At 44.2% G+C, this 17,656-nt stretch overlaps 1 protein-coding gene across 13 annotated transcripts in view; it reads left to right on the top strand.

Annotated features, from left to right (window-relative positions):
- Positions 1-17,303, top strand: part of NCOA3 (nuclear receptor coactivator 3) — a 141,023-nt gene extending 123,720 nt beyond the window's left edge. For 5 of the 13 annotated variants that reach the window (XM_047068009.1, XM_047068017.1, XM_047068010.1 and 2 more), the window contains 7 exons: positions 745-916; positions 7,611-7,904; positions 9,992-10,096; positions 11,566-11,809; positions 12,943-13,117; positions 13,464-13,605; positions 13,911-17,303. In XM_047068009.1, the coding sequence (XP_046923965.1) occupies positions 745-916; positions 7,611-7,904; positions 9,992-10,096; positions 11,566-11,809; positions 12,943-13,117; positions 13,464-13,605; positions 13,911-13,922 (1,144 nt within the window). In that variant the 3' untranslated portion in view covers positions 13,923-17,303. Of the gene's footprint in view, positions 1-744; positions 917-7,610; positions 7,905-9,991; positions 10,097-10,360; positions 10,941-11,565; positions 11,810-12,942; positions 13,118-13,463; positions 13,606-13,910 lie in introns of those variants that run through there. The other 8 variants (XM_047068016.1, XM_047068015.1, XM_047068014.1 and 5 more) reach the window with 5 other exon arrangements.
- The last annotated feature ends 353 nt before the right edge of the window (positions 17,304-17,656 follow it).

Genomic DNA, 17,656 nt, shown 5'->3' with positions numbered 1-17,656 from the left:
TTGATCTGTTGGGGAGGCAGTGGTGTAGCTTTGTGCGTTTATTAGCTTCAGTGCTTCTCTACCCAGTGGAGAACAGATAGCCTCACCACAGAATTTTTCCTGAGGCAGAATGAGTATCTAGGTCCATGCCCTTCTGATGTGTTGGAGGGCTATGGCACCTTATTGTGGGTAAATGGAATTTGTATTGTACTTGTTAACACGTGAGCTCTGTGGCCACGGGGAACAAAAAGTTATTTCGGCAGGTCCCAGGCTCAGTTTGCTGATGGTTGAACATTTGTGTTTTTTTCTTTTTTTCCGGTCCTTTGTGGGTTACTTCAACTTAACAAATATCATAACCGTGACCACCTCTGTTCTTGTATGATCTTGAGAATAGCACCCTGTTCCACCCCCCTCAACCTCTGCTGTCCCCTAAACGTGTAGGGATCTAGCAGTTACATTTGGTGGTGGGAGTGTGTGCTAGGCATGTGTAAGCTAGATGTGGTAGCTGTGGATGGCCTGGTGGAAGCTTAAAATTGTGGGCCTTCAATTTCAGTTGGGGACATTTGCTCTTCTCTCTTAACCAACTAAGTTGGTTTATTGTTTCCACTTGTAACAATTAAGGTATTACTGTATATTAAAAACGTGTGTGGTGAGAGAGAGAGAGAGAGAGAGAGTGAGTGTGTGTGTGTGTGTGTGTGTGTGTGTGTGTGTGTGTGTGAGTAAGAGGAAAAGCACCACTGGCATTGATTGCAAGTCTCTGTTTAGGCCACTTCTTAGGAATTCCCTGGATGATCTTCTTGGGCCACCTTCTAACCTGGAAGGGCAGAGTGATGAACGAGCGTTGTTGGACCAGCTACACACTCTCTTGAGCAACACAGATGCCACAGGCTTGGAAGAAATTGACAGAGCTCTGGGCATCCCTGAACTTGTGAATCAAGTAGGTAGCATTAACATGGAAATGGAAGTGTGTATGTGCACACGTGTGTGCATACATTCACGAAGCCATGCACAAGAATGCCTGTATGTGTATCTTTCCGATCACTTGTGTTACCTCACTGTGTTCACGGAGAGTGATGATTGGAGTTCCTAACCCTCACAAGCACTGTGCTGTGGCCCCACGTGGATGAAGACACACATAGTGTGGACAAGCAAGTGGTGAAACAGATACAGAGCATGTTATTCTTTTAAATCTTTTTCAGTCTGTTGGGCAACAAAGGTGCTTGTTTTATTTATTTTTTTAAAGATTTGAGTAACCTGTACACCCACCGTGAATTTTGAACTCAAAACCCTAAGATCAGGAGTGTCATACTGAACCAACTAAGCCAGCCAGGTGCCCCAAAGATGTTTGTCTTAAATTGTATTTTGTTGATTGCAAGATAGAACGTATTTTATGTTTTTTTTTTTTTATATGTGTTTTAAAAATAGTTTTCTTTTTTTTTTTTTTATTTTTTTTTATTTTTGGGACAGAGAGAGACAGAGCATGAACGGGGGAGGGGCAGAGAGAGAGGGAGACACAGAATCGGAAACAGGCTCCAGGCTCTGAGCCATCAGCCCAGAGCCCGACGCGGGGCTTGAACTCACGGACCGCGAGATCGTGACCTGGCTGAAGTCGGACGCTTAACCGACTGCGCCACCCAGGCGCCCCTAAAAATAGTTTTCTGATGGAGTTTTTCTTGATATGCGACAGTACGTTATTTATGTAGGTTTACTTATTGATTTATTGATTCTTTCATTTAACAAATATTTACCTTCTATATGCCAGTTAGTGTTAGAGGCTGAGGGGAAGGAAGTAGTGAACAAACGAATTCCTGCTCCCGAAGCTCACATCCCATTGGACAGGCAAGCATCAGACAAGGAGCCACCTGGATAGCAGCAGACACGGTAGGGTAGAGATTAGCAGGAAAGGCCTAGGACACTAGGAGACTATCGTTAAAGAACCTTTTCTTGGGGTGTGGACGGGGTGTCCAGATTTTACTCTAAAAATGCCCTCTATCTGAGCTACCATTTGAAGGCTGTTAACTTGTCTCCTACGTTTAAATCGTTTTCCCAGTTTCTTTTCAGTGGGGACTTGTTTGTAGTTTTGTTCTTTAGTTTAAAAGTGTTTGTGTTTTCAAGTCCAGGATGATGAGATGAAGAATTACTGGGGACTCGAGTGAACGGTCAGGAAAGCTTTTTCTGGGGAGATGGCATGTAAGTTGATGTTTGAAGGGTGAGTTGGAGCCAGCTCAGAACACAGCGAGGGGAAGAATGTTCCATAAGGGGTATGGCTAACTCAAAGGTCCTCAGGCAGAAAAGGGCTTGGGGGTTCAACAAAGTGACTAAAAGTCCACGAGAGAAGGGGAGGGATTGCTGTAGGATGATGTTGGAGAGGAGAGGTCAGTGGAGGTTAGGTTCCACAAAGCCATCTTAAGGAGTCTTCCATTTTTCTGCTATATTGGGAAGCCATAAAAGATTTTAAGCAGGGTAGTGAAGAGATTTGCTTTTCTTTTTTGTTACTTCTAATTTTAATTTTTTTTAAGTTCATTTATTTTGAGGGGGAGAGAGAGAGTTGGGGGGGAGGGGCAGAGAGAGGATGGGTGCAGAAGATCCGAAGCAGGTTCTGTGTTGACAGCAGAGACCCCCATGTGGGGTCTCGAACCGTGAGAACATGAGAACATGAACATGAACCGTGAGAACATGACCCGAGCCAAAGTCGGACACTTAACCGACTAAGCGGTCCAGGCGCCCCTAATTGTTATTTTTGCCAAGTAATCTGTGTTTGTAACTTTGAAATGATACAGAAATATACTCTTTGAAGAATCATGCACATTCACCCTAGTCAGAGATAGTGAAACTCAGCTCTTTATTTTGGGAATATTCTAAGTAATATGCTTGTGCAACTGTCCTTCATCAACTTCAATCTGTATCTGTTGATTTCCTGATAGGATAGTTGACTGTGCATTCATAGTCTCTTATCTGAGAACTTGGGGCTCAGGAATTTTTGGATTTAGAAAGATCAAATGGTTGTGTATGTGCCACATACTCTGTGATGCCCCTGGTGGAGTTTTGAGCAATATTGTAGTTTTAGGCAGTAGCCGGTCATCATACATGCTAATATTTTTATAGCAAAATAGTCACACCAAATGAGACATCTAGAGATTATGTATTGCTTCATTAAGTTCAGATCAAGTTTTGCTATTAAATACATTTAGTGCAGATGAAAAATTGTGTTGCTTTTTTTAGAACTTTTTTTTTTTTGGATGTTTTTTTGGAATTTCAGATAAATTGTGGATCTGTATTTAGCTCCCCTTTCTCCACATCCATACGCATTACATAGTACTCCCAGAATAATTATGTCTTTTGTTGTTAAATAGGTGGTCAATATTTATATTAATTTGACTCCTTGCTGAGCCAGGTATAGTTTGTATAGGATTTTGGTTTTGGTTTGTCTGATTTTGAGTTAATTGCCCTTTTTTTGTTTGTTTGTTTTTTGTTTTTGTTTATTTATTTTGAGAGAGAGAGACAGAGACAGCATGAGTGGAGGAGGGGCGGAGAGAGGGAGAGAGAGAATCTCAAGCAGGCTCTGCACTGATTCGGGGCTCAAGTTCGTGAAACTGAGAGATCATGACCTGAGCCAAAACCAAGAGTCAGATGCTTAACCGACTGAGCCAGCCAGGCGCCCCGGCTGCCTTCCTTTTTGATTTGCTTTGTTTTTACACATTTCTAATCCTTTCCAAATACTGCAGCGGAACTGTAAAATTTCTCTTAATTTTTTCTTCACGTATTCAGACACATTTTTAGGTAATTCTTCAGTTCCTTGTTTCCCTCTTGTGATTCTCCGTTGGTCTGCTTTACTCTGTCCTGAGAGGCAGGTCTAGACGCTTTTCTGTGTCAGATCTCCCAGCTGTGGTCCCAAGTGGTTTTCCCTCTTGCTTTATTCCTTTGTTTTGTTGAAACACAGTTTCTGTTAATTTCTCCACCCCCACTGCATGGGATAAAGTCTGAAAATATCTTTTATTCCACTCTCCTGCATTAAATTTTGGGTTGAAAATAATTTTTTCTTAGCATTCTGTAAGAATTGTTTGATAGCTTTCTGACATCCATTGTTGCCATTGACTCATAGTCTGATTCCTGTTTTTATGTGTGATTAGTTTTTTCTGTTTGGAATTATTCAGGAACTTTTTCTCTGAAATTGCAGGAAGCCTTATCTTGGTATGGGCCTTGTTTCATTCATTCTGCTGTATATCAAGTGCACAGATAATCTTTTTGGTTTGGGGGCATTTTCTGTGTCCTGTCTTTGTTTAACTAGTGAGTTTTGTTTTCAGTTCTTAATACACTAGTGTTTTCGTTTTTTTTAATATAATTTGTCAAATTGGCTAACGTACAGTGTGCCCTTGGTTTTGGGGGTAGATTTCCATGGTTCATCAGTTACATACAATACCCAGTGCTCATCCCAACAAGCACCCTCCTCAGTGCTCATCACCCATTTTCCCCTCTCCAGCCCGCCCCTCCCCCCCGCCATCCACCCTCAGTTTGTTCTCTATATTTAAGAGTCTCTTGTGGTTTGCCTCCCTCCCTCTCTGTTTGGTGACTCGTGAGTTTTAATTGCATTTATTAGTAATGAGGCTAAACATTAGTAAAGCTTACAGACATGTCATTTGGTATCATTTCTTTAATAATTTTATCTCTTCTGTTTTTTTCTTCTTGGATGTTGATTGACATGTTGGGTATTACACTGAGTCTCTGTTTTTTAATCTCTCTTTTTCTTGTCTCTGAGTAACGTTTTATTTGAGTCACTTTCATGTTGAAAGCTGTCTTCGTCAGATATCTGGTTGATCCTTGGCTATCTTTTTATATTTAAGTATGATGTTATTAAAAAGGATCAGTCGTCACTGAAAGTGGTTGCTCAGGGGCTGGCCCTTTTATTTCAGGACTCCCCAAAATTCAACATGTAGAGCCATTGATGCATCTCCCCTCGTACTCCCACTTTACAGTTTTTCTCACCTGGGAATTTATTACCTGATTGTATTTTGGGAACTAGGCTGGGGGTGCGAGTAGATGATACCATAGTATTAAGGTATAAAATTATAAAAATAAAAATTTTACTAGAAATCATAAATAAGACTTCCTGTTTTCAGGCTCTGCCTACCCTTGCCCTCTGCTGTGCCTGGTGTCCCAGAACTGAGGTTGCCGAGGGAGTAGGTGGAAAGTACGGCCATGCAGCTGTGCAGAGTCGGGGGACAGGTGGAGGGCAGGGAGGGGGCTGCCCCCTGCTCTCTGCCCAGATTCCTCACCAGTCCCGTTTGAGCACTTTGCCTGAGCCTCTGCCGTCCCAGTGGAGCCTGTCGTTGGCTCGGTGTCTTATGTGTGTTTTTCTCCACAGACACGTTAGTGCCTACTTTCTCTCTCTCTCTCCCTCCCTCTCTCTCTCTCTCTCTCTCTTTTAATTTTCTAATGTTTTATTTATTTTTGAGAGAGAGAGAGAGAGTGTGAGACACAGAATCCGAAGCAGGCTCCAGGCTCTGAGCTGTCAGCACAGAGCCTGACTTGAAGCTCGAACCCACGAACCGCGAGATCATGACCTGAGCCAAAGTTGGACACTTACTGAGCCACCCAGGTGCCCCAGTGCCTACTCTCTTGAGTTGGTTACTCCTCTCTTTTCCTGTCTTGCAAATACCTGTTGAAATATTTTATCTTGTTGCCTTCCTTATTCTCATTGTTTTGTGGATAAATACTACCTTTTAAATTCTTCGCTGGTATTTTAGTAGAGTTAGCAAGAGAAAGGAGGTAAATATACATGATCGATCCATGTTTCACTTACAGTGTGATCTACTTTATAGAAGGATATTTCAGATGGCTCTCTAGGGAGGGGAATTGGTATGAGGGGACAGAGTAGACACATAGATGTCAGTTACTACAAGAGTCCAAGAAAGCGTCTTAGAGAGGGTCACAGCTGTGGAATGGAAGAAGGGAAAGATGCATAATGTGTCCTGGAAGAAAACTGACAGGACTTGGTGGACCATGTATGCACACACATGCTTGGAAAGGGAGAGGGGGACACCTGGGTGGCTCAGTCAGCTGAGCGTCCGACTTTGGCTCAGGTCACGATCTCACAATTCGTGAGTTCAAACCCTTCATCGGGCTTGCTGCTGTCAGTGCAGAGCCTGCTTCAGATCCTCTGTACCCCTCTCTCTATGCTCCTACCCTGCTCACGCTCTTTCTCCCAAAAATAAAACATTAAAAAAGGGGGGAGAATGTGAGGATTCCAGATTGCTGAGAATGTGAGGATTCCAGATTGCTGGCTTTAGTTCTGGGCAAATGGTGTTGTCATGTTGCTATGAGGGAAGATTGGAGGAGAATTGGGTCTTTTGGGCGAGGGACTCTTTGGAACCACTACCTATGTTTTCTACATGTGAAGTCTGAGATGACTGAGACATCCAGGTAAAGATGTTAAGTAGCCATCTGCGTAAGCAGAATTAGAACTCAGAGACACTTGAGCTGGAGACAAGTTCAGCAGTCGTCACTAGTAGATGAGACCAAAATAGAAAATGTAATGAGAGGAAAAAGGTCCGAGGACTGAACCCTGATGAACTCTTAACGTGCCTCCAAAGGGGAGATCAGGGGGGTAGGGAGATTGAGGGTGGTGTCACCGTCACAGTGGGGTGAAGTGTGTTTTGGGACGGGACTGTTGCCTGCATACTTGGCCTTCTGTGCCCGTGGATAGGACGGTAAAGGTGAATGCAGTATCTGACAGGCTCTTCTTGTCTTAGCGTGGCAGCTCTTCCCTCCTGCGGAATTCTTTTTTAGAACATTTTTTAATGTTTATTTTATTTTTGAGAGAGACAGAGACAGAGTGTGAGCTGGGGAGGGGCCGAGAGAGAGGGAGACACAGAATCCGAAGCAGGCTCCAGGCCCTCAGCTGTCAGCACAGAGCCCGACGCGGGGCTCAAGCTCATGACTCGAGATCATGACCTGAGCCGAAGTCGGATGCTTAACTGACTGAGCCAGCCAGGCGCCCCTGGAATGTTTGTGTCACTGCTTTTTCTGTCAGCTGCTGGACTTTATTTTGGAGACATTTTTAGCATGCAGAGAGGTGATGCCGGCACATAGCAGGCACTTACAAATCTTGTTGAATGAATGGGTTTCTTAACAGTCCCTCCGGCCTGTTAAGGCCAAATAGTAGCGAATGACCACCTTTAGGTTTTGTGTGTGCAGCTAGCAATAGCCTCGGGGGATATGAGCTTCTGTTGATTTGCCCTGTCTCTACCAAAATCACTTCTAACCACTGTCAAAAACATTTTTGTACGAAATTGTGTGGGAATTAATTGATCCCTGTGGTTTTAATTAGTTTATTTTGTACTTGGCTTGGTCTGTGTTGGTACAGAAATGTGGTCTGGAACAAATAGTCTTTCTCCAGATACTTGAGTGTCCATGTGAGACTTTGAGCTAGGCACTAGGACACATCTGTGAAAAGATGGGTCATGATCTGGATTCTTACAGAACTTCAGACAAGAAACTTGATTTTGCCTTTGGAATTCTGTGACATCCTTGTTCGTATGCATTGACTTTATGTTTTACCTTCCTTGGAGCATTTGATTTCTGTCGCTTTCTCAGATGTACTTCATTGTTCATTTATGTGTTTAATGTTTTAGGGACAAGCTTTGGAGTCCAAACAGGATGCCTTCCAAGGCCAAGAAGCGGCAGTAATGATGGATCAGAAGGCGGCATTATATGGGCAGACGTATGCAGCACAGGGGCCTCCAATGCAAGGAGGCTTTAATCTTCAGGGACAATCACCATCTTTTAACTCCATGATGAATCAGATGAGCCAACAAGGCAGTTTTCCTCTGCAAGGAATGCACCCGCGGGCCAGTATCATGAGACCTCGGACAAACACCCCCAAGCAACTCCGAATGCAGCTTCAGCAGAGGCTGCAGGGCCAGCAGGTAACCAGCTGTCCCTTGTCAACTAAAAGTCCTTTTGTTTCGACTTCTCTGTAATGTTTTGTTTATATAGATGTTCCTTGTTAGGGAGCGGTCCTGTGGGAGTTGGATAAGATTGTTCTGTTGTACAGGTTAAAAAGTAAAAAATGTCAGGATTGCCCTTGGGGGAGAAGAGTGTTTCTTGATGGCTTCATTAGTTTTAGAGATAGATGATTTTTTTTTAAAGTTTATTCATTTTGAGAGAGAGTGGGGAGGTGGTGGGGGGGTGGGAGCAGAGAGAAAGAGAGGGAATCCCAAGCAGGCTCTGTGTTGTCAGTGCAGAGAGCCTGATGCAAGGCTCAGACCCACAAATCATGAGATCGTGACCTGAGTTGAAATCAGGAGTCAGACGCTTGACTGACTGAGCCGACCAGGTGCCTTGAGGTAGATGATTTCTATTTTACTTACTTATTTATTTATTTACTTATTTACTTATTTACTTATTTTGAGAGTGTTCATGCGCACATGTGCTCCCACACACACGTGCATATGCACACACACAGTGAGGGAGGGGCAAAGAGAGGGAGAGAGAGAATCCCGAGCAGCCGTGCTGTCAGTGCGGAGTCCGACGTGGGGCTTGATCTCAGGAACTGCGGGATCATGACCTGAGCCGAAATCAAGACTTGGATGCTCAGCTGAGCCACCTACAAGCCCCATGATTTGCGTATTCTTTTTATGGAACCTCTGCTTTGTAGGTGTTTTGTGAAACTTGAGCTCTCTTAACATTCTAAGATAAGATTTCCCTTTTTTATTGTTTCCTTAATGCCCGACAAATCTTTTAAAATTTAATTACTTACATTGTTTGTGCTGAGTTAGTGAATGTGGCAGAACGGAACCATGTAAGCAGCTGAGTGAGTGAGTGTGGAGTCCAGCGAGCCACAGACTGTGCTAGTGCCTTCCCACTCCTAAAAGTCAGCGTGGGTACCCTGAGAAGCTGTGCTCATACATGCATGGTATCATTTGGCTTTTCACCCCTTCTTTCCTCTAAAAGTTACCTGGGAAAAGCTAATAGAAGAGGAAGTTCATTCAGTATTAGTTTGAGCAAGTTAAAGCTATTTCCCTAATGACCTAAATAATTCTAGGGAAAAAATCTCACTTTATGAATCCTTCGAGTTTCTTTTGAAGATCGTCTTTTTTTTTTTTTAATGTTTGTTTATTTTTGAGAAAGTGAGCGCCTGCGCAGAAGCGAGGGAGGCGCAGAGAGAGAGAGGAAGCACAGAATGTGAAGCAGACTTCAGGCTCTGATCTGTGGCTCGAACCCATGAACTGTGAGATCATGACCTCAGCCAAAGTCAGGGGCTTAACTGACTGAGCCACCCAGGTGCCCCAAAGATCGTCTTTAAGCTGCACAATTACACTTTTACTTTTCCTCCTGATGCCAAATAAAGCTTCAAATGCTTGCCAAGGACTTTTCAGCCTGAACTTTTTTGAACACAGGGCTTGAACTCACGACCCTGAGATCAAGACCTGAGCTGAGATCGAGTCAGACGCTTAGCCGACTGAGCCAACCAGGTGCCCCCCCCCCTTTTTTTTAAGATTTTACATCTTTTTTTTTTTTTTTTTCAACATTTATTTATTTTTGGGACAGAGAGAGACAGAGCATGAACGGGGGAGGGGCAGAGAGAGAGGGAGACACAGAATCGGAAACAGGCTCCAGGCTCTGAGCCATCAGCCCAGAGCCCGACGCGGGGCTCGAACTCACGGACCGCGAGATCGTGACCTGGCTGAAGTCGGACGCTTAACCGACTGCGCCACCCAGGTGCCCCATACATCTTTATTTTTAAGTAGTCTCTACACCCAACATGGGGCTTGAATTTAGAACCCTGAGGTCAAGAGTTGCATGCTCCACTGACTGAGCCAGCCAGGCCGCCCTCAGCCTGAACTTGTTTTGAAGTGTGGAAGCGTGCAGGTTCCGTGTAGATGTGACGTGACCAGGTTAGCGGGTTGGAGGTGGCATCGTGACCTCCCCGGGTGGTGCCGAGGATTTGGAAAGCTGTTTGGGGCTCATCGACATAGTCCACTTCCATCCTAACCAGCCTGTCTCTCCCCAGTTTTTGAATCAGAGCCGTCAGGCACTGGAAATGAAAATGGAAAACCCCACTGCTGGGGGTGCTGCGGTGATGAGGCCCATGATGCAGCCCCAGGTAAATCCCCAGGTGAGAACAGACCTCTCCAAGTGTATTGCTGTGGGGCCTGCTCCACGATTGGCCCTCAGTAAACGTGTGTTACAGCAAGTTTCTGGTGTAAGAAATCATTCCACGATCTCCTCACACTCCCTCTTCCATTCTTCTGTCTTGCTGGTGATGAGGAAGAGTCAGGAGGAGAGGTTCTTTTATTAAAACTGCTATTTTGTGTTTGCTAATTAATTCCCTTTATGATCATTTGCTGTGTTGTGAAAACAGCTATCACTTACTTTTTAGGAATTCAGTAAATCTGGAAACTTCTCTCTGTTTCTGGGTTTTGAAACCACGTGCTCACCGGGTAAAATCTGAGGTTATAAGAAGAAAATAAATAATACATAATCCTACTCTCAAGGATCACCTCTGAGATGACCTGTTTCCCATAGTGGGAAGGATGATGTTTAAGTTCTCTGTACCTCCAGCCCAAGGTGGAGACTGTTCTACGGTATTAATGTGCACGAGGCAGATGACCACCCGGAAGTCCTCTACTGTGGTTAGAAATTCTGTTCATAGTTACTGTAGAGAAACAACCCACTGTGAAATGCCCAGTATGTACTGTCTTAAGCCTACTCGGAAGTACTTTGATGATAACACAGTTTGAGTAAGCTGAGTTAGGGTGCCCTCCGAAAAGATGAGTTTGCTTTTTGGAGATGTTCTCTTCCAGCTGATGGGGCCCAAATCAGCTCTTGGGTTCTGGGTTTGGACCATGTACCTCCGGACCCTCCAGACCGCTGCTCCTAACTCTCCGTCTCTCCCTTCAGAAGCTTTTTTTTTTTTTTTTTTAAATTTTTTTTTTCAACGTTTATTTATTTTTGGGACAGAGAGAGACAGAGCATGAACAGGGGAGGGGCAGAGAGAGAGGGAGACACAGAACCGGAAACAGGCTCCAGGCTCTGAGCCATCAGCCCAGAGCCCGACGCGGGGCTCAAACCCACGGACCGCGAGATCGTGACCTGGCTGAAGTCGGACGCTCAACCGACTGCGCCACCCAGGCGCCCCGTCCCTTCAGAAGCTTTAAGGAGACTATACGGGCCCTTTCTGGGGTAGATTCCTGCTTACCGGAGGGTAACCCCATTCTTTTGGGGAGTGCTCTGTTGTGCCTCCCCTCCTCCTGCACTCTTACTGCTGCCTTTTTCCTTCTTGTAGTTTTATTTCATATTTTCTGAAAAGTTTGTCCTCACATTCTACCCTTCAGTGTTCTCTCACTTTGAGAAATGTTTTCTGTGTTAAAGCTTGACGACTCGCCTGAACAATTTCCAGGCCCCTGTTCTGCACCTCGTCGCCTCACCGGAACGCCTTTACCGTGATGAGAACCGTGCATTTTTCCTTTTTTGTGAAGAGAGGCATCGGGTGATTTTTCGCACCTAATGTATCGTGGTGGTACTACATGTATGGAATTGGCTGGTTCTGGCTCCGTGTAATTACGTTCTCTTTTGGGGTATCAGCAGGGTTTTCTTAATGCCCAGATGGTTGCCCAGCGCAGCAGAGAGCTGCTCAGTCATCACTTCCGACAGCAGAGGGTGGCCATGATGATGCAGCAGCAGCAGCAGCAGCAGCAGCAGCAGCAGCAGACCCAGGCCTTCAGCCCACCCCCCAACGTGACCGCTTCCCCCAGCATGGATGGGGTCTTGGCAGGGCCCGTGATGCCACAAGCCCCTCCCCAGCAGTTTCCATACCCGCCAAATTATGGTAAATTTGACAGTGAGAATGTCTTCCCCGGAGTGACATTACTAAGGTCGTAAGATTCATAGGTCTGTTGCATGTTAAACACAAAATCCTATTTACTCCCTCTGTCAGTCACAAGGAAGACAGAATTAACTAAAAACAACAGAACAAAGGATATGGTGACCGATGAGGCAGACAAGGGACAAGCAGAGGCCGGATCAGATGAAGAGTTTTGGTGATATTCTGAAGGCAGTGGGGAGTCCCTGAATGTTAATAGACATGTTTGCACTGGGGAAAGGTCATCGGGCCTGTGAGGCATGTCCGTTAGAAGGCGAGAAGAGAGAGTGGAAGAAGGGAGGACAATTAGAGCACCCCAAACAAGAGATGATGGTCATGCAGCATCACAGAGGGGGTAGTCCGAATGGAGAGAACCTGGTTCGTTGAAAGAAACACACCAAAATGTTTCTGGTGGTGCACAGGTGATTGTAATTGAGGTAGATGTTCTATCAGGGTTAAGCATTTTTATTTTTTTTCAGCTCCCCACATCTTGATTTGGAAGAAAGACAACACCCCCCCCCCCCCAATATGTCCCATTGTGGTAGAACTCAACAGTCTGAGCCCTTGGTCATCTTCCTCCCCCCCCCCCCCTTTATGTCCCAGTGTGGTAGAACCCTACAGTCTGAGCACTTGGCCACAAAGGAGTGATGGGTGGGCTTCTGGGTTCCTCTCCTTGGTGACTTGGGTGTATTAATTACAATAATACACATTACCTTTTCAGGTCAGTCTTTGAGAGAGACTAGGAACATGGTAGGAACGGGGATAGAGGTATCTTTTGGGGAAATCATATTTTCAGTGCACTCCTGCCAGCTTGGGACAGAGGGACGGTGATGTGAACAACAGGAAGCGGCATCCCTTTCACACAGAAATGTCCATGAAGGAACAGCTCTTTAGGTGACCCAAATGCTTTCCGCAGTGAGCCCCTTCCTCCAGTCTTGGTGGGAAGCAAGAGGAACTGGCAGGCAGCATTTACATCTTGTCTGTCTTACGTTCCCCCACGTTTAGAAAAGAACATAAAGCTTCTATAGACAGTTGATACTCTAAGGAAGATACCATTTTAGCGTTATAATTTCTGCTTTTTCTTCTTTTTTTTTTTCGAGGGATGGGACAACAGCCAGATCCGGCTTTTGGGCGAGTGTCTAGTCCTCCCAATGCAATGATGCCGTCAAGAATGGGGCCCTCCCAGAATCCCATGATGCAGCACCCTCAGACCGCGCCCATGTATCAGTCCTCGGAAATAAAAGGCTGGCCATCAGGAAACCTGGCCAGGAACAGGTGAAGAACAGAGACTTTAAAAGCCATTCACATTCTAGTGCCCAGAAATTCAGGAAATTAACCTCTGCATTTTTCTGTGTGGATGGAGAGATCAAAAGGCCTGGGTTCATCTTAGAAAGTGTGGTATTTGGCTCATCCATTTTGAGGCTTCTGCCTCCCCTACGCATACCTAGGAAGCTTTGATTGCACACAGCTGTGAAACCTAGAAGGCAGGCAGTCAGGGAATCTTCTCTCCCTCCTGTTCTCTGCTTAAGTACAGCAACATTTGACAGTTGTGATGGTCTCTGCGTGCATGTCTGGTGTTACTAGAATGAGCCAGGAGGTAATTTCACACTTCTTTTTACAGCTCCTTTCCCCAGCAGCCGTTTGCCCACCAGGGGAACCCCGCGGCATACGGTATGGTGCACATGAATGGCAGCAGTGGTCCCATGGGACAGGTGAACGTGAACCCCATGCCCATGTCTGGCATGCCCATGGGTCCTGATCAGGTATGGGGCTCTAGCCTGAACTTTTCTCAAAAAATTTTTCCTTTTCTCTTGAGAGAACCCAAACTTCAACTGTAATCTAAAGGTCCTCGGCAGATTTTTAACTTGGGCGTATAACTCAGAACTACAGTGGTTGAAAAAACTTGTGGTTTGAAGGCATTGGGCCGTTAAATATGTTTTCGGTAATGTGAGATCTAAGGAATTGGAGTCAGCCAGAGTCACGTTGCAGGCCATCATTATAGACCTGTGGATTCTTCTGTGTTGTGCAGAGCATATGTTTTACTCACGTGTCTTCTGGTTGCTAACAGAAATATTGCTGACACTTCTACACCTCCAAGGAAGTCACTGTAGAAATGACACTGCACTAGAACTATTGGAAGTAAAGAATCGTCCCACGCACCTGCCAGCTCTGAAGAGGGAACCAGCTTTGATCTCTGTGAAGGGTATTCCAAGTGATGTCATTGGAGCAGGACTGGGTTTGAAATTGAAGTGCGATGTCTACCTGTATTTTTCCTTCTTCTGTGTATCATGGGATTCAAAACAAATATTTTTTTGACATTCTGCCTCTTAGGGATGTGATTCTGGAGGTACGGAGTGTTACTGATCACAAAACTCTGCTGTGTCCCTTCTTTCTGCCTGTCAGTGTTTCAGATAAATGTGGGTGGGCTAGAGAACACTGGAGAAGTACGGCGAGATTAGGATGTCTGGTCTCTCTAGTGGCAGTAGCAGGTACAGAGCACAGCCCCAGCCCTCACGTGTTCTTGTCGCTACCAGATACTCCGTGTTCCCACCCTCTGTCCTGAGAAGTTGGCTTGTCCTATAATGATTGCGTTGAGTTGCTCCAATCCTGTTCTTGGTTGTCCTGGACTTTTTCCTAAATAGGAATTTCCTCTGTCCCTAACGTCCTAGAATACTTCACCTCCAGGAACTGTCCTTGATGTCCTATGGTTTTGCAGAAGGGGAAATGACAGTATTTAATTGCAGCAGTAGCGGTTTTTTTCACATGCTAATGTGCAGCTGAGTGCACTTTATTTAAAAAGTAATGGATACATGCAATATTCTGGAGGTCTTGAGGAATGGCGAACCACATTCCCGCCCGGTTTTTGTCTGAACGAATCAGTTGGACGAGAACTATGATTGTTTTGTTGTCGTCGAGAGTACCCGTGTCACCCTTTGCCTATATGGTAGAGCAATAATGCTTTTTGAAAATAAACTGCAGAAACCCAAGGCCAGGTACTGCATTCTGAATCAGAATTTTGCAGTGTTTCTGTGAATAGATTCTCTTTTGTAAATACGATCTTTAAGATATTGTATTATGTAAAATATGTATATACCTTTTTTGCAGGTCACGGCAACTCATTTTTACAGAGTTTGTGAAGCTAAATATTTAACATTGTTGACTTCAGTAAGCTCAGTGTGGTGAGGCTGCAAACAGAAGAGACAGCCCCTGAATTTTTTGGCCTGGGGGAGGGGGGCAGTGGTCTGCAGCTCCCCACCTCCCCCCCTCCCCGCCCCCCTAGTGTTAGATGGTTCCCTATCAGTCTCTTAATCTTAAATGCTTTCGAAAAACATCATTTGTTTAGATGTAGGCATTTTCAACTTGTCTTTTAAATTCCTCTACCAGAACTAAGCACTTTGTTAATTTTAGGGGAAAGGATAGATAGGGGGAAATAAACTTTAAAAAAAAAAAATCAAGAATTTTAAAAGATCAAGCGATTTAAAAAAGAATCTTGGATTTTAAGCGGTCCATAAATTAATAGCAATTCATAGTATTTTGTTTTTTAATTGAAATACGTTGCCTTTCATCGGTTGTAGGAGTTTCCGTAAGGTTTTGGTTGCTAGGACCCAAATCCCACATAGAGATCTCAGGGGTTGAACCCTTGATGTGTGGTTTCCGGTGTCTGCTTGGCTGTCTCATCACTGAGATGTGTTCTCGTCCCTGAGAACTAGAGGAGCGACACGGTGGTTCCTTAGGGAGCTCAGCCTCCAGGACAGCCAGGTCGTCAAGCTCCAGAGCTGGAGTCCAGCAGAGCGAGTCCCTTTGCACCCGCTGCCCCTGCCCCTTTTGTGCTGTTGTCAGGCTTTGACTCTTGTTTTAGTCCGTTGGGGATAGAGAAAAAGTCCATTTAATTCCTTCTATCTGGTTCACTTTATTAGCCTCAAATAGCTGAGTGAAATTGGGTTTTAAAAATGTCTTGTGAATTTCAAAGGTCTCTGCTAGCTTTGGTGTCAATTTCCTAGCAATAACTGAGAGCCAGTTCACTTTTATTTTATTTCATACGTGTTTAGGCAATTTTTCTAGGTGTCTCTGAAGGTAAGATCATTTCATTTCTTTGATTTCTGTGTAAGTAAAACCTGTATTTCCAGAACCACCAGTGGAATAGATTTGGGTTTTACACCGTCTCCCCCACCACCCGGTTAAAAATAAATCTAAGATTGTAAATCCATCAACTTCCATCATAGTGGCCTGTACTTTTTAGATAACACATTCTCCTGTCTGGAGACAGAGGCGTAGCTGAGTAAGAGTCTGTCTTAATAGTTACAGCCGTGTCAGGTATCTGAACTTTTCTCGTTTAAGTCATGGGTGCGTGGGGAGAAACAGAATGGTGCTCTTACCTTTCTTGACTTTTAAAACGTAAAAAAAAAAAAAAAAAAAAAAAAAAATTTTTTTGATTCTTTTCCTCAGTCCCAGCTCCAGGCTAACTGGAAGGCAGCACCCCTTTTATATGGGAAAAAAAGTTTATTATAAGTTTTTATATTTTCTACTTGTTCATTTTATTGGTGCAAACTTAAGAATTTGATCTTTCTTTTAATAGATGCTGTCTTTTGAAATAATTTGTTTTTACCTTTATTGCCCTTTTATCTTTTTTGGATAATTCTCTTTGTACTCTGGCTGCCTACCTCTCCTCACCCCTACCCCTCCACTTTTTTAAATCTTGGTATCCGTTTCATCTGCTTTTAGAATGTGTGATATTTCCAGTACCTACTTTTTTGCTGAATCCAAAGATATATAAATATAAATATATATATATATTTTATAAAGATCAAAATGATATAAAGGAGACACGTTTCTTCCTTTAAGAAAACAAATAGAAATTCATTGTGAATGTTCATATTATGCCACTTTTCTAAATTGTGCATCTTGATGGAAAGGTGTAAATATCAATCACCAGGACTGCTTAGTTAATTGGTATTTAATATCTAGGTGAGTTGGGGGTGTGTGGGGGGGTAGTACAGAACATACGTGCTTGCCGTCTGGATGGACTGCCCGTTGTCCATATGCCTGTCTGGTTCCAGGAGTTTGATTCACAAGTGGGGGTATCACAGGCATGAAGCCTGTAGGACAAAAACCCTTGCTTCAGGAGGAACAGGAGTTGCTGTTCAGCTCGGAGGCCAACTGTTTAACAATAACGAGCAAGGTGGTTTTTTTTTTTTTCTTCTCTCTCTCTCTTGCCAATGTGTGGAATTTCAATGATGGAAAGGTCTTTCTGAGAGCAATATTTAAAATTCTCAGGAATTGACGTATAGTATTGAGAATGAATTTAGTTTCAATCAAGTTTACATTAAGTGTTGGTTTTAAAAATCTAAATCATTCTTTACACTGCAAAGAATACAGACCACATGGGATAACTTATGAGATGGACTGCTTTGCTGATCATTTCGGATGTCACTGTAAATAAAGGTTTCTATTTAAAATTGAAGCCCAAGGGCTTGTCTCTTTGTTTCTTTTTAAAGTCTCTATTCGATTCAAGGGGAAAAGAGAAGGTTAAAGAATCCTGTTTCAAATAATCGTAGCAGTCTCTCTAAGGTTAACAGAACTCTTGAGAAGCATGGAGCTGCCCTTCTCAAAGGTGAGCACTTCGGGGTCATTTCCACTGTCTGGTGAGAAGTATGTCACATTGGGTGGTGGCTGAAGAGGGTCCTCCTGTTTTCTCGCCCCTGGCCTCTGACCGCTACCTTCTCCAGGCTACACTAGCTGGTGCACAGAGAGGGGTTGGTTAGGGTGAATCGCTTTGCCGTCGATTAACATTTTTTTAAAGAATGAGGTCCTAAA

The sequence above is a fragment of the Lynx rufus genome, unplaced genomic scaffold, assembly GCF_022079265.1.
Source record: "Lynx rufus isolate CCGP_SWC_20201006 ecotype Redwood Valley unplaced genomic scaffold, mLynRuf1.p SCAF_8, whole genome shotgun sequence".
Lineage (NCBI taxonomy): Eukaryota > Metazoa > Chordata > Mammalia > Carnivora > Felidae > Lynx > Lynx rufus.
Note: the sequence above shows the minus strand (reverse complement) of the source record. Positions and strands in the feature narration are given on the sequence as shown.